Source organism: Oncorhynchus keta, chromosome 8 (assembly GCF_023373465.1).
Source record: "Oncorhynchus keta strain PuntledgeMale-10-30-2019 chromosome 8, Oket_V2, whole genome shotgun sequence".
Lineage (NCBI taxonomy): Eukaryota > Metazoa > Chordata > Actinopteri > Salmoniformes > Salmonidae > Oncorhynchus > Oncorhynchus keta.
The window spans coordinates 17812882-17827813 of record NC_068428.1 but is presented as its reverse complement, the minus strand read 5'-3'; the positions used below and the strand labels follow the sequence as shown (position 1 = coordinate 17827813).

At 42.2% G+C, this 14932-nt stretch overlaps 2 protein-coding genes across 4 annotated transcripts in view; one reads left to right on the top strand and one right to left on the bottom strand.

Annotated features, from left to right (window-relative positions):
* LOC118387195 (endothelin-1-like) overlaps positions 1-14932 on the top strand; it is a 308791-nt gene that overhangs the window by 108011 nt on the left and 185848 nt on the right. The window lies entirely within an intron of this gene.
* The window catches only part of LOC118386915 (vacuolar protein sorting-associated protein VTA1 homolog), a 43153-nt gene that overhangs the window by 14284 nt on the left and 13937 nt on the right, over positions 1-14932 (bottom strand). For both annotated transcript variants that reach the window (XM_035774907.1, XM_035774909.1), the window contains exon 3: positions 11374-11501. In XM_035774907.1, coding sequence (XP_035630800.1) covers positions 11374-11501 — 128 coding nt within the window. The remainder of the gene's footprint in view (positions 1-11373; positions 11502-14932) is intronic.

Below are 14932 nucleotides of genomic sequence, written 5' to 3'. Positions count from 1 at the left end.
CTGTCTTGGGATTCAAATAGAAAACTATTTGCCCTGATACAACATTAGTCATGACACTAAGAGAGAGGACTGCGGGTCTGGAGCCAGAGTTCAGAGGGGACACCACTTGTGGGCATTCAGTGTAGATCACACAAGCGGAACCAGGGAAGGTAAACATGTCATAAAATCCCACAGCTGGTTCAAGAAAGCATAAACACAGGGATGTAAAAAATGCAGAAACATAGAGGGCTTGCTTTCTGGGGGCTTCCAGTCCAGAGGTGTGTCATGTCAATGGAAGCCTTGTATTGGAGCCGTGCAGAGCGGAAAGTAGACCAATGTATTGAAAATCTGAGGGAAGTTTCTTATTTCAGGGTTAGTTCCCATAAACATTAAACTCTGCACCTCCACACATGACATAACGTAACGTTTATGGCTTGTTTATATTAGGTCCAGTTTCTTGTAAATCAAGACTTTTTGTGTCGGAATGGAATATTAATATAGCCTAATTCTCGTAATACAGACTTGTATTTTCAAAGATTTTCCAAAATGTGGCTCTACACAGAACTGATGGCACCAGTTTCACTACAGACAGAAATGACAATCTATCCATCCATATACCAATACATCTCCATCTCTATATACAGTGCATTTGGAAAGTATTCAGACCCCTTGACTTTTTCCACATTGTTACATTACAGCCTTATTTTAAAATGAATTAAATTGCACCACCCCCCCCCAAAAAAAACAAACTAGAAATCACATTTACATAAGTATTCAGACCCTTTACTCAGTACTTTGTTGAAGCACCTTTGGCAGCGACAACAGCCTTGAGTCTTATTGGGTATGACTCTACAAGCATGGCACACCTGTATTTGGGGAGTTTCTCCCATTCTTATCTGCAGATCCTCTCAAGCTCTTTCAGGTTGGATGGGGAGCATTGCTGCACAGCTATTTTCAGGTCTCTCCAGAGATTTTCGATCGGGTTCAAGTCCGGGCTCTGGCTGGGCCACACAAGGACATTCAAAGACTTATCCTGAAGCCACTCCTGCGTTGTGTGCTTTGGGTCGTTGTCTTGTTGGAAGGTGAACCTTTACCACAGTCAAGCCCGGAGCGCTCTGGAGTACGTTTTCATCAAGTATCTCTCTGTTCCATTCATCTTTCCCTCGATCCTGACTAGTCTCCCAGTCCCTACCGCTGAAAAACCTCCCCACAACATGATGCTGCCACCACCATGCTTCACCGTAGAGATGATGACAGGTTTCCTCCAGAAGTGACACTTGGTATTCAGGCCAAATAGTTCAATTTTGGTTTCATCAGAGAATCTTGTTTCTCATGGTCTTAGAGTCAATTAGGTGCCTTCCATCTAGCCAATGTACTGTAAAGACCATTGGAAAGGCATTCCAGGTGACTACTTCATGAAGCTGGTTGAGAGAACACCAAGAGTGTGCAAAGCTGTCATTAAGGCAAAGGGTGGCTACTTTGAAGAATCTCAAAAATAAAATATTAAGATTTGTTTAACACTTTTTTGGTTACTACATTATTCCATGTGTTATTTCATAGTTTTGATGTCTTCTCTATTATTCTACAATGTAGTAAATAGTAAAAAGATAAAGAAAAACCCTGGAATGAGTAGGTGTGTCCAAACTTTGGTACTGTGTGTGATATATACAGTGGGGCAAAAAAGTATTTAGTCAGCCACCAATTGTGAAAGTTCTCCCACTTAAAAAGACGAGGCCTGTCATTTTCATCATAGGTACACTTCAACTATGACAGACAAAATGAGAAAAAAAATCCAGAAAATCACATTGTAGGATTTTTAATGAATTTATTTGCAAATTATGGTGGAAAATAAGTGTTTGGTCAATAACAAAAGTTTATCTCAATAATTTGTTATACACCCTTTGTTGGCAATGACAGAGGTCAAACGTTTTCTGTAAGTCTTCACAAGGTTTCCACACACTGTTGCTGGTATTTTGGCCCATTCCTCCATGCAGATCTCCTCTAGAGCAGTGATGTTTTGGGGCTGTTGCTGGGCAACACAGACTTTCAACTCCCACCAAAGATGTTCTATGGGGTTGAGATCTGGAGACTGTCTAGGCTACTCCGGGACCTTGAAATGGGACCTTTCTCATTTTGTCTGTCATAGTTGAAGTGTACCTATGATGAAAATTACAGGCCTCTCTCATCTTTTTAAGTGGGAGAACTTGCACAATTGGTGGCTGACTAAATACTTTTTTGCCCCACTGTATGTGTGTATATATATATATATATATGCCTCAAGTGCATTCAATTATTAGACACTGGGTTAATTTACTGTCTTCAATTTCCTATAAAAACTAAATTGTGACCCTGAAACCATACTGAGTTCTTTCTTCAATACAGTGTAGAGCAGACACTCACTCCATCTCTGTCTGTTGCCATCATTAATCCAGGCTGACCACATTTCATCCATTCCCATGTACTGGACTGCTTTTACATCCGTAGCCATGAAGTGCTTTGAAAGGCCAGTAATGGCTCACAACACCATTATCCCAGAAACCATAGACCCACTCCAATTCGCATACCGCCCAAACAGATCCCACAGATGATGCAATCTCTATTGCACCCCACACTGCCTTTTACCACCTGGACAAAAGGAACACCTATGTGAGAATGCTGTTCATTGACTTTAGTTCAGCGTTCAACACTATATGTTACCCTCAAAGCTCATCACCAAGCTAATTATCCTAGGACTAAACACCTCCCACTGCATCTGGATCCTGGACTTCCTGGCAGGCCGCCCCCAGGTGGTGAGGGTAGGTAGCAACACATCTGCCACGCTGATCCTCAACACTGGAGCTCCCCAGGGGTGCGTGCTCAGTCCCCTCCTGTACTCCCTGTTCACCCACGACTGCATGGAAAGGCACGACTAACACCATCAATAAGTTTGCTGATGACACAACAGTGGTTGGCCTGATCACCGACAATGACGAGACAGCCTATAGGGTGGTGCCAGAATAACAACCTATCCCTCAACGTAACCAAGACTAAGGAGATGATTGTGGACTACAGGAAATGGAGCACCGAGCACGTCCCCATTCTCATCGACAGGGCTGTAGTGGAGCAGGTTGAGAGCTTCAAATTCCTTGGTGTCCACATCAACAACAAACTAGAATGGTCCAAACACACCAAGACAGTCGTGAAGAGGGCACGACAAAGCCTATTCCCTAAACTAAAGATTTGGCATGGGTCCTGAGATCCTCAAAAGGTTCTACAGCTGCAACATCGAGAGAATCCTGATCGGTTGCATCACTACCTGGTACGGCAACTGCTCAGCCTCCGACCGCAAGGCACTTCAGAGGGTAGTACATACGGCCCAGTAAATCACTGGGGCAAAGCTGCCTGCCATCCAGGACCTCTACACCAGGCGGTGTTAGAGGAAGGCCCTACAAATTGTCAAAGACCCCAGCCACCCCAGTTTTAGACTGGTCTCTCTACTACCACATGGCAAGCAGTACTGGAGTGCCAAGTCTAGGACAAAAAGGCTTCTCAACAGTTTTTACCCCCAAGCCATAAGACTCCTGAACAGGGTAACCAAACGGTTACCCGGACTATTTGCATTGTGTCCCCCCTCGACCCCCTCGTTTACACCGCTGCTACTCTGTTTATCTTACATGCATAGTCACTAACTAACTATAGATTCATGTACATACTACCTAATTGGCCCGAACAACCAGTGCTCCCACATATTCATTGGCTAACAGGGCTATCTGAATTGTGTCCCACCACCCGCCAACCCCTCTTTTTATGCTTCTGCTACACTCTGTTCGTCATATATGCATAGTCACTTTAACGATACCTACAAGTACATACTACCGCAATAAGCCTGACTAACAGGTGTCTGTAAATAGCCTTGCTACTCTTTTTTCAAATGTATTTTTACTGTTGCTTTATTTCTTTACACACACACACACACACACACACACACACACACACACACACACACACACACACACACACACACACACACACACACACACACACACACACACACACACACACACACACACACACACACACTATTGGTTAGAGCCTGTAAGTAAGCATTTCACTGTAAGGTCTACACCGGTTGTATTCAGCACACGTGACAAATAAACATTGATTTGGTTTGATTTGACTCTCTAAAAACCAGTCATGCACAGCGCCGTGGAAATCATTCTGATGTCTGGGACAATCACAGTAAATGCCTTCACACCGGCTCACCTAAACCTGAGGTTAAATAAGATTGAATTCAGTGAGAGGACAATTCAAGGCCAGACCGCTACTTCTGCAGACCTATTTATTTTACATTTATTTAACCAGGTAGGCAAGTTGAGAACAAGTTCTCATTTACAATTGCGACCTGGCCAAGATAAAGCAAAGCAGTTCGACACATACAACAACATAGAGTGGAGTAAAACAAACAGAGTCAATAATACAATAGAAAAATAAGTGCATATGCAATGTGAGCAAATGAGGTGAGATAAGGGAGGTAAAAGGTAAAAAGAGGCCATGGTGGCGAAGTAAATACAATATAGCAAGTAAAAACACTGGAATAGTAGATTTGCAGTGGAAGAATGCAAAGTAGAAATAGAAATAATGGGGTGCAAAGGAGAAAAAATAAATAAATAAATACAGTAGGGGAAGAGGTAGTTGTTTGGGCTAAATTATAGATGGGCTATGTACAGGTGCAGTAATCTGTGAGATGCTCTGACAGCTGGTGCTTAAAGCTAGTGAGGGAGATAAATGTTTCCAGTTTCAGAGATTTTTGTAGTTCGTTCCAGTCATTGGCAGCAGAGAACTGGAAGGAAAGGCGGCCAAAGGAAGAATTGGTTTTGGGGGTGACCAGATATACCTGCTGGAGCGCGTGCTACAGGTGGGTGCTGTTATGGTGACCAGCGAGCTGAGATAAGGGGGGACTTTATACCTAGCAGGGTCTTGTAGATGAGTAGTGGGTTCGGCGACGAGTATGAACCGAGGGCCAGCCAACGAGAGTGTACAGGTCACAGTGGTGGGTAGTATATGGGGCTTTGGTGACAAAACGGATGGCACTGTGATAGATTGCATCCAATTTATTGAGTAGGGTGTTGGAGGCTATTTTGTGGATGACATCGCTGAACACGAGGATCGGTAGGATGGTCAGTTTTACAAGGGTATGTTTGGCAGCATGAGTGAAGGATGCTTTGTTGTGAAATAGGAAGCCAGTTCTAGATTTAACTTTGGATTGGAGGTGTTTGATGTGAGTCTGGAAGGAGAGTTTACAGTCTAACCAGACACCTAGGTATTTATAGTTGTCCACATATTCTAAGTCAGAACCGTCCAGAGTAGCGATGCTGGATGGGCGGGCAGGTGCAGGCAGTGATCGGTTGAAAAGCATGCATTTCGTTTTCACTTGTATTTAAGAGCAGTTGGAGGCCACGGAAGGAGAGCTGTAATGGCATTGAAGCTCGTCTGGAGGGTTGTTAACACAGTGTCCAAAGAAGGGCCAGAAGTATACAGAATGGTGTCGTCTGCGTAGAGGTGGATCAGAGACTCACCAGCAGCAAGAGTGACATCATTGATGTATACAGAGAAGAGTCGGCCCAAGAATTTAACCCTGTGGCACCCCCATAGAGACTGCCAGAGGCCTAGACAACAGGCCCTCCGATTTGACACACTGAACTCTATCAGAGAAGAAGTTGGTGAACCAGGCGAGGCAATCATTTGAGAAACCAAGGCTATCGAGTCTGCCGCTGAGGATGTGGTTATTGACAAGAGTCGAAAGCTTGAGCGTGGCTGAGGTGCACCCATGACCAGCTCTGAAACCAGATTTCATAGTGGAGAAGGTACGGTGGGATTCAAAATGGTCGGTAATCTGTTTGTTAACTTGGCTTTCGAAGACCTTAGAAAGGCAGGGTAGGATAGGTCTGTAGCAGTTTGGGTCAAGAGTGTCGCCCCCTTTGAAGAGGGGGATGACCGCGGCAGCTTTCCAATCTTTCGGAATCTCAGACGCCAGGAAAGAGGTTGAACAGGCTACTAATAGGGGTTGCAACAATTTCGGCAGATAGTTTTAGAAAGAAAGGGTCCAGATTGTCTAGCCCGGCTGATTTGTAGGGGTCCAGATTTTGCAAGTTGCTGTGGGGGGTGCAGGGCTGTTGACCGGGATAGGGGTAGCCAGGTGGAAAGCATGGCCAGCTGTAGAAAAATGCTTATTGAAATTCTCAATTACAGTGGATTTATCAGTAGTGACAGAGTTTCCTATCCTCAGTGCAGTGGGCAGCTGGGAGGAGGTGTTCTTATTCTCCATGGACTTTACAGTTTCCCAGAACTTCTTTGACTTTGTGTTGCTGGAAGCAAATTTCTGCTTGAAAAAGCTAGCCTTGGCTTTTCTAACAACCTGTGTATATTGGTTTATAACTTCCCTGAAAAGTTGCATATCACAGGGGCTGTTTGATGCTAAAGCAGAACGCCATAGGATGTTTTGGTGTTGGTTAAGGGCAGTCAGGTCTGGAGAGAACCAAGGGCTATATCGATCTATATCTATACCTAACTGAAGGTTGTGCAATGTTTTTGTGGGTTTGTTGTTCATCTCACTGTGGTGTTGTGGAAACAAGATGGTGAGACGAAAATAAAAACTAAATGCATCTTGAAGAACAATTCATGGCTGCCAGTAAGACTACTAGCCTATGTTGACAAATGGAGACCCAGGCGCCTATTGCAGATTGATCAACTCTGCCCACTTCTCAGCTGTATACATCTGATGTACGTCGTTGGCATTTGGTGTCATGACGCAGAGGGTGGGTCGTGGGGAAGGGGAGGTAAATGTGAAAACAGAAAGGGCTGAAAACACCATGGAGGTTCATTTACAACACAATTCAGCCTATATTCTCAACACAAGTGTGCGCTTTCATGGATTTTATCTGGCTGTTCAGCACATTGGACAGGAACTGGGCCTGCCTCGGGCTATTTACATACATTATGTCAAAGGATTTGGACAGAGATCCTCACAAGAACTCAGTGATGGACTTCCACCCTTCAGCTATGAGATATTTTATCTCACCACAATTTCATGCACTGTATTTCTTTTCAATATGAGGAAAAAAAATAATTCACTGGAACAGAAGGATTTGAAAACACACATATTTTTTTTTACAACTGACCTGAGCTTAAATTCTTTAATTCTGAAAGATATGTCAACACTGGTAACCTCGTCCCCGGGGTCAATTAACACCGTACTGTATATAGAGCCTAGTAACACAGAGTTACAGTTGCATTAAATGTGACTATGAAAAATTAATGTATTACATTGACCATATTATTTATAAAATTGATTCAGAGTTCAGGCATATAAAGTTTAAACGTGAAAAATATTTCTAAGATGCGTACTTCGAGATTTTCCAAACGCACTTATTTGTTTAAATCACTTGCGCTGCCCGCTTTGAAGTCAACAATGTACAGTCGTGGCCAAAAGTTTTGAGAATGACACAAATATTAATTTTCACAGTCTGCTGCCTCAGTTTGTGTGATGGCTATTTTCATATACTCCAGAATGTTCTGAAGAGTGATCAGATGAATTGCAAAGTCCCTCTTTGCCATGAAAATGAATTGAATCCCCCAAAAAACATTTCCACTGCATTTCAGCCCTGCCACAAAAGGACCAGCTGACATCATGTCAGTGATTCTCTTGTTAACATAGGAGTGTTGACGAGGACAAGGCTGAAGATCACTCTGTCATGCTCATTGAGTTCGAATAACAGACTGGAAGCTTTAAAAAGGAGGGTGGTGCTGGGAATCATTGTTCTTCCTCTGTCAATCATGGTTACCTGCAAGGAAACACATGCAGTCATCATTGCTTTGCACAAAAAGGGCTTCACAGGCAAGGATATTGCTGCCAGTAAGATTGCACCTAAATCAACCATTTATCGGATCATCAAGAACTTCAAGAAGAGCGGTTCAATTGTTGTGAAGAAGGCTTCAGGGTGCCCAAGAAAGTCCATCAAGCGCCAGGACCATCTCATAAAGTTGATTCAGCTGCGGGATCGGGGAACCCCCAGTACAGAGCTTGCTCAGGAATGGCAGCAGGCAGGTGTGAGTGCATCTGCACACACAGTGAGGCGAAGACTTTTGGAAGATGGCCTGGTGTCAAGAAGGGCATCAAAGAAGCCATTTCTCTCCAGGAAAAACATCAGGGAAAGACTGATATTCTGCAAAAGGTACAGGGATTGGACTGCTGAGGACTGGGATAAAGTCATTTTCTCTGATGAATCCCCTTTCCGATTGTTTGGGGCATCCGGAAAAAAGCTTGTCCGGAGAAGACAAGGTGAGCGCTACCATCAGTCCTGCGTCATGCCAACAGTAAAGCATCCTGAGACCATTCATGTGCGGGGTTGCTTCTCAGCCAAGGGAGTGGGCTCACTCACAATTTTGCCTAAGAACACAGCCATGAATAAAGAATGGTACCAACACATCCTCCGAGGGAAACTTCTCCCAACCATCCAGGAACAGTTTGCTGATGAACAAAGCCTTCTCCAGCATGATGGAGCACCTTGCCACAAGGAAAAAGGGCAGCAGGGTAGCCTAGTGGTTAGAGCGTTGGACTAGTTACCAGAAGGTTGCAAGTTCAAATCCCAGAGCTGACAAGGTACAAATCTGTCGTTCTGCCCCTGAACAGGCAGTTATTAACCCAATGTTCCTAGGACGTCATTGAAAATAAGAATTTGTTCTTAACTGACTTGCCTAGTTAAATAAAAAGGTACAATTTTTAAAAAGTGGCTCGGGGAACAAAACATCGATATTTTGGGTCCATGGCCAGGAAACTCCCCAGACCTTAATCCCATTGAGAACTTGTGGTCAATCCTCAAGAGGCGGGTAGACAAACAAAAACCCACAAATTCTGACAAACTCCAAGCATTGATTATGCAAGAATGGGCTGCCATCAGTCAGGATGTGGCCCAGAAGTTAATTGATAGCATGCCAGGGTGGATTGCAGAGGTCTTGAAAAAGAAGGGTCAACACTGCAAATATTGACTCTTTGCATGAACTTCATGTAATTGTCAATAAAAGCCTTTGACACTTATGAAATGCTTGTAATTATACTTCAGTATTCCATAGTAACATCTGACAAAAATATCTAAAGACACTGAAGCAGCAAACTTTGTGGAAATTTATATTGGTGTCACTCAAAACTTTTGGCCACGACTGTACAGTAGGGGGGAGGTTCTAAGGGTTATGCTAGATGGTAATGGACTGCTAGATCAGACAATTAAAACCAGCAGTTGTTTCATCCAGTCCTGCCATAGGCTTTCATTCAAGTTCCATTCTGAGGCGTTGTGAAACCAGACGGTTCGACAGAGAAAGAGCCAGCTGGTGGACGAGATTAACACTGGTACTGACAAGATTTTAAACCTTTGAAATTCAAAGCCCATAACTGGACAGAAACATAATAGGACAAAAGGTCCAATGCTTGTTAAATTATTTCCCTTTTATACTCAATGGATTCCCTAAAATATGGGATCATGCTGTTATTCCTGCAATTACCACCATTTAAGGCTAGACAAAGTTATGTACACACTTAATGCCAATCAACAGAAGAAAAACAATATTTAAATTATGCATTTAGGGAAGCTACTTTTGTTTCATCAAAAGTTAACTTGTTGAGAACAGGATATGAATCATCAGAACCGTCGATTTTTCTTACAACTCAAGTGATGAGTGAGTTTTATAAAAACATGGTTTAATGAAAACATTGCTTGTTGCTTAGAAACAAATGAGCAGATTAGTGACAACATGTCAGCTTAAAATATGGACGCAACGTTTTTAAAATCTAAATTGCTACCTTGCACAGTATGAATGGTGGAGATAGACATATGCAAAACGGATGGTCTTTAATTAGACCTGCTAAACTAAAATGTTAAACTTCTCTCCAGTGTTCTGTGGCTGGCACTGTATCTGGGGCCTGGAGTCACCACATAGGAGACAACATCCTGTACGCCAGGGTTCTCCAACCTTTTCTAGCATGAGAGCTACTTATAAATTGGCACATTATTTTCTTCCTCTCTCCACTGCAACTCTTCCCCAGGTTTTTTCCTGTCAACATACCTGGTAAGATCTGTGTTTGTCCCCCACATTTCTCTTTTACATTTTCCCAAATGATGTTCTCTGTTGCATTTTTGCTGGTTTTAGATGATACATTTAAAAAAACAAATTTTTAATTCGCTATTAAAATGTAAATTGTTCATAGATAAAAAAGAATAAAAAATAGGATGTTATGAGTCCATGTCAACGCTTAAATTACATCTGAAAACAATTCTTTTTTTAGGTCTGGAAGAAAACTAACACATTTCGATTTCTTTGTGTAATTCCCCTTTAATTGCTCATCTGGCCCTTTATTGCGCATCTAGCGAGAGAAGAATGTGTGTCTAATGTGCCGGTCTAGTGATGGCTCTGTACTGATACTCATTTCATGGCAAAGTTCGTAAATAACAAATAATACATACAAATGATATACTTCTGCCAGGTAAGCCTACTTTGTAGTTAACATTTAATTGAGAAGGTATTGAGGAAAGTATTTCTGTCAACCCACAAGACGGTTATCACATCAACTGGTTACACATGGAGTGAGACACATGGAGTGAGACAAATGCGTGCAACACACAAACAGACTGGCAATATTGCTGGAAATTAATTGGCACGTTTTCTGTTAGGTCTGGCTTGAAAGCCAATAGTGGCTAACTAGGGATGGAATAATGTCAATGTTGCGTTGATTAGAATGGTAGCAGTTTGCAGTGAAACACATGATCATTGCATGTACTTTCAGAATTGTTTGGCGAGCTACTCATACGTGGGCTGCGAGCTACTGGTAGTAATGGGAGTGCTGCTGTGTAAAACAGGGCTGTTATCTCTCACAGGCAGTGGAGCTGCTCCAGTCCAGACCCGGACTGCATAAATGGAGACCCTGGCTGGCCTGGCACCCACAGTTCATGGTAGACTCTGCTTTACTGTCCAGCCCTGCTGCTGTTGTCAGTGCCCACAACACACTCATAATGCCAGCCAGGCCTGTAACGCTACACCTGAATGGCCAATAGGAATCATCTGGCCCCTGTGGCAATATATTCACACAGACATGGCTTTGTTGCTAATTTTAGACTCTGGACTGGACTCCATGTGCAAAAGCAACAGTGTGATTATTTTGTGTCATGGTTCAGTGAAAGGAAATGGTAATCATGAGGGCTTACGTATTGGAACCAGAAGAAGATGAAGGAAAAAAAAACGACATTGGAACCAGTCCATTACCATGCTGAAATTCAAGAGGCAGGGAGCGACCTGCAGCTACAGTACAGCGGGCTGACTCTACACAATCTACGCAGGTAGTAATGGTGAGTGAAGACACAGCCTTACTTGTGGAATCTTCCTGACCTATCCTCGTTGTCCGCATAGAGGAACATTTTTAAGGCATAGTTTTCGATGTGTGCATTGCCGACAACTTCATGGGTGATTGAGTCACTGTCAGTCAGCTCCATCTTCATCTGAAAAACACAACAGCGTCAAATCACACAATTATGTCCTGCAGGCAGGCACATCCAAACTGAAAAACCACAGGCTCTCAGCAGCAAACATTTTTCAAAAGGCAAATCAAATCAATACAGAGTAGTTTGGAAACGCACATTCACTACTTTTTCAGATCTTAGAGTGCATTCAGAAAGTTTTCACAACCCTGGACTTTTTCCCACATTTTGTTGTGTTACAGCCCGAATTTAATCTAGATTAAATTGAGATTATTTGTCAATGGCCTACACACAATAGCCCATAAATGTCAAAGTGGAATTACGTTTTTCAAATATTTTGTAAATTAATTCAAACATTGAAAGTATTCAACCCCTTTGTTATGGCAAGTCTATATACGTTCAGGGGTAAAAATGTACTTCAGTCACATAATAAATTGCATGTTTAACATGATTTTTGAATGAAAACCTCATCTCCGTACCCCACATACACAACTATTTGTAAGGAGCCTCAGTCGAGCAGTGAATTTCAAACACAGATTCAACCACTAAGACTCTTGGAGCATGGTGATGTTATTAATTACACTTTGGATGGTGCATCAATTCACCAAGTCACTACAAAGATACAGGCGTCCTTCCCAACTCAGGTGCCGAAGAGGAAGGAAACTGCTCAGGGACATCACCATGAGTTAAGAGTTGATGGTGATGGTGATAGGAGAAAACTGAGGATGGATCAACAACATTGTAGTTACTCCACAATACTAACCTAAATTGAAAGAATGAAAAGGAAGCCTGTAAAGAATATAAATATTCCTAAAAGTGCATCCTGTTTGCAACAAGGCACTAAAGTAACACTGCAAAAAATGTGTCAAAGCAATTAACTTTTTGTCCTGAATACAAAGTTTGGGGCAAATCCAATACAAGGTATTTCTGAGGACCACTAGATATTTTCAAGCGTAGTGGTGGCTGCATCATGTTATGGGTACATTTGTCATCGTTAAGGACTGGGTAGTGTTACAGGATGAAAAAAAGAAACGGAGCTAAGCACAAGCAAAATTCTAGAGGAAAACCTGGTTCAGTCTTCTTTTCATCAGACACTGGGAGATTAATTCACCCTTTAACAATAACCTAAAACACAAGGCCAAATCTACACTGGTGTCACTTACCAATACAACATTTAATGTTTTTACTTAACTCTGCTTGAAAATGTATGGAAAGACCTGAATATGGTTGTCTAGCAATGATCAACATCCAATTTATTAGAGCTTGAATGATTTCGAAAATATATATATTTTTTTAAAATGGCCAATGTTGCACAATCCAGGTGTGGAAAGTTCTTAGAGACTTACCCAGAAAGACTCACAGATGTAATCACTGCCAAAGGTGCTTTTACAACATATTGAATCAGAGGTGTGAATACTTATGGAAATTAGATATTTCATTCTCAAATTTGCAAACATTTCTAAAACACGTTTTTCACTTTGTCATTATGGGGTATGTAGATGGTTGAGAAAGAATCAATCCATTTTGAGTTTAGGCTGTAACAACAAAATGTGGAATAAATCAAGGGGTATGAATACTTTCTGAAGGCACTGTAAATCTTTCAACTGACACAAAGTGCTCCTCCTAGATTCCTGGATGCTGAACAGCACACACAGACGCAGTGCATACATAAAGGGAGCCTGTGTACTGTTCTGTGCATGGACCGTGTGACAAATCTGCGATGGCTGTGTTTTTTTCTAAGAAGTGAGGCTTTCCATGTGTGACTCATTGATTCCTGGGATGCAGCAGAGAGCACACGCTTTAATTCCACTCCAGAACACTCTTGTAATTAATAGAGTATAGCATGGTGGGGTGGAGGGTCTCTGGAGACGCACCAACAGATAATAACATGGACAATAACCAAGGGATGGTTTTACCGCACTCATTTCAACAACGCTGGACAATAAACCTTGTACAGAAGACCACTAGTAAACCACTGACCAAAAGGACATTGGATTTCACCGGAAACATCAAAGCCACTGGCACTTAACTTTATTACACCTCTCTTACATGGCAATGAGTCATCTATGACAATACCAGTGACTTTAAAACTTAAGTCATTCTTCTCGACCCGAATTGTGATTGGGTAGTGTTGTTAAGTTGATTTTGCCTTCATCCTTATATGTTCAACCCGTTTGCCCCTGACAAATTAAATTATTTCTGTGTCTTAATGCTATTGTGTCTTAATGGTTTGTCGTGGCCAGTGCCCAAAAATACATCCGCAAAGCTCACTTACTGCAGCAGAGGCAGCTGCTCTCTGAGATGTTACAGTCTGCTAGAGAGCGTCAGGTTTCCTTGTAAAATCAGTAAAGCAAATAATACTGGTTACATTTCAACAGGTGGACTCTGCTCTTCTGAATGGACGTACTGTTCACGTTTTAATGAAATCTCAACCTATCCTTAAGGCAATACACAGCACAGTACATCACTTGTGCTAAAGTGTAGCGGAGGACTTTAAAACAAACTTGGAAGGAAGCATGCCGACTTTATAGAAAGAAGAGTCAAGGATCAAACTCCTAATTGAATCAAAGGATTCATTTTGGATCACACCAGTCCTCTGGGTTCTCTAGAAATCCATGTGGTACTAAAACAGCTTTGAAAAACACAATTTCCAATAGTTCAGGACGATATTTCCATGAAGGGCCGTTTCTTCTTTGATGGTTTGAGTGACATGTCTTTCTTGCAGCCCTTTTCAAGTGTCTTAAAGCAACCCTAACAGACCAGAGCTAGACCTATTGACAATCCTGTAGAGGGACTTTAGGAGAACAAAAACAAAATGGCCAGTGCATTGAAGTGACTGGGCATGCAATGTTGAAGACGCCCAATGCTGCGATCAGGAAAACAACAGCAGCCGTTTCCATGAAACCGATGCCCATTAGTGTATAGCCTAACTACTGGCAATATCTTCCACCAGACCTTTCTTGCCTAATCCACTGCTCTAAGAAAGCTAATTAAACGATGCAGAGAACGAGCCAAGGTTGCGTCTACCCCGGCCCAAACAGCAATCAGCAGCCTGAGCGATGGCAATCAGCCAGCCATACTGGTCAATATGCCGAGGGCTGGGCTGCGGGCACGATTAAGCTTTTTAATGCCAGAACAAAATACAGATTGTCATCTTAATTATCCATTCTCTGCACAAAATAACAATAATTGGTTGTTTGTTTACCTAGAAATGTGTGGCTTTAGTGGAAATTAAACTGTCATTTGGTGAAATTAGAAAGTTCCACATGGTGTGGTGTAAGATTTCTGTTTCTTCAGTTTCATACCCTGCATTCACTTCTGGAATGGAATGAAAGTCTTCCTTACTCATTTTCCCATGATTAGAGAGGAAAAATAAAACAATGGTTCCACATTCACTTCCAGAAATATCATACAAGACGCAAGACAAGTTTTACAATCTGTACCGAGTCCAT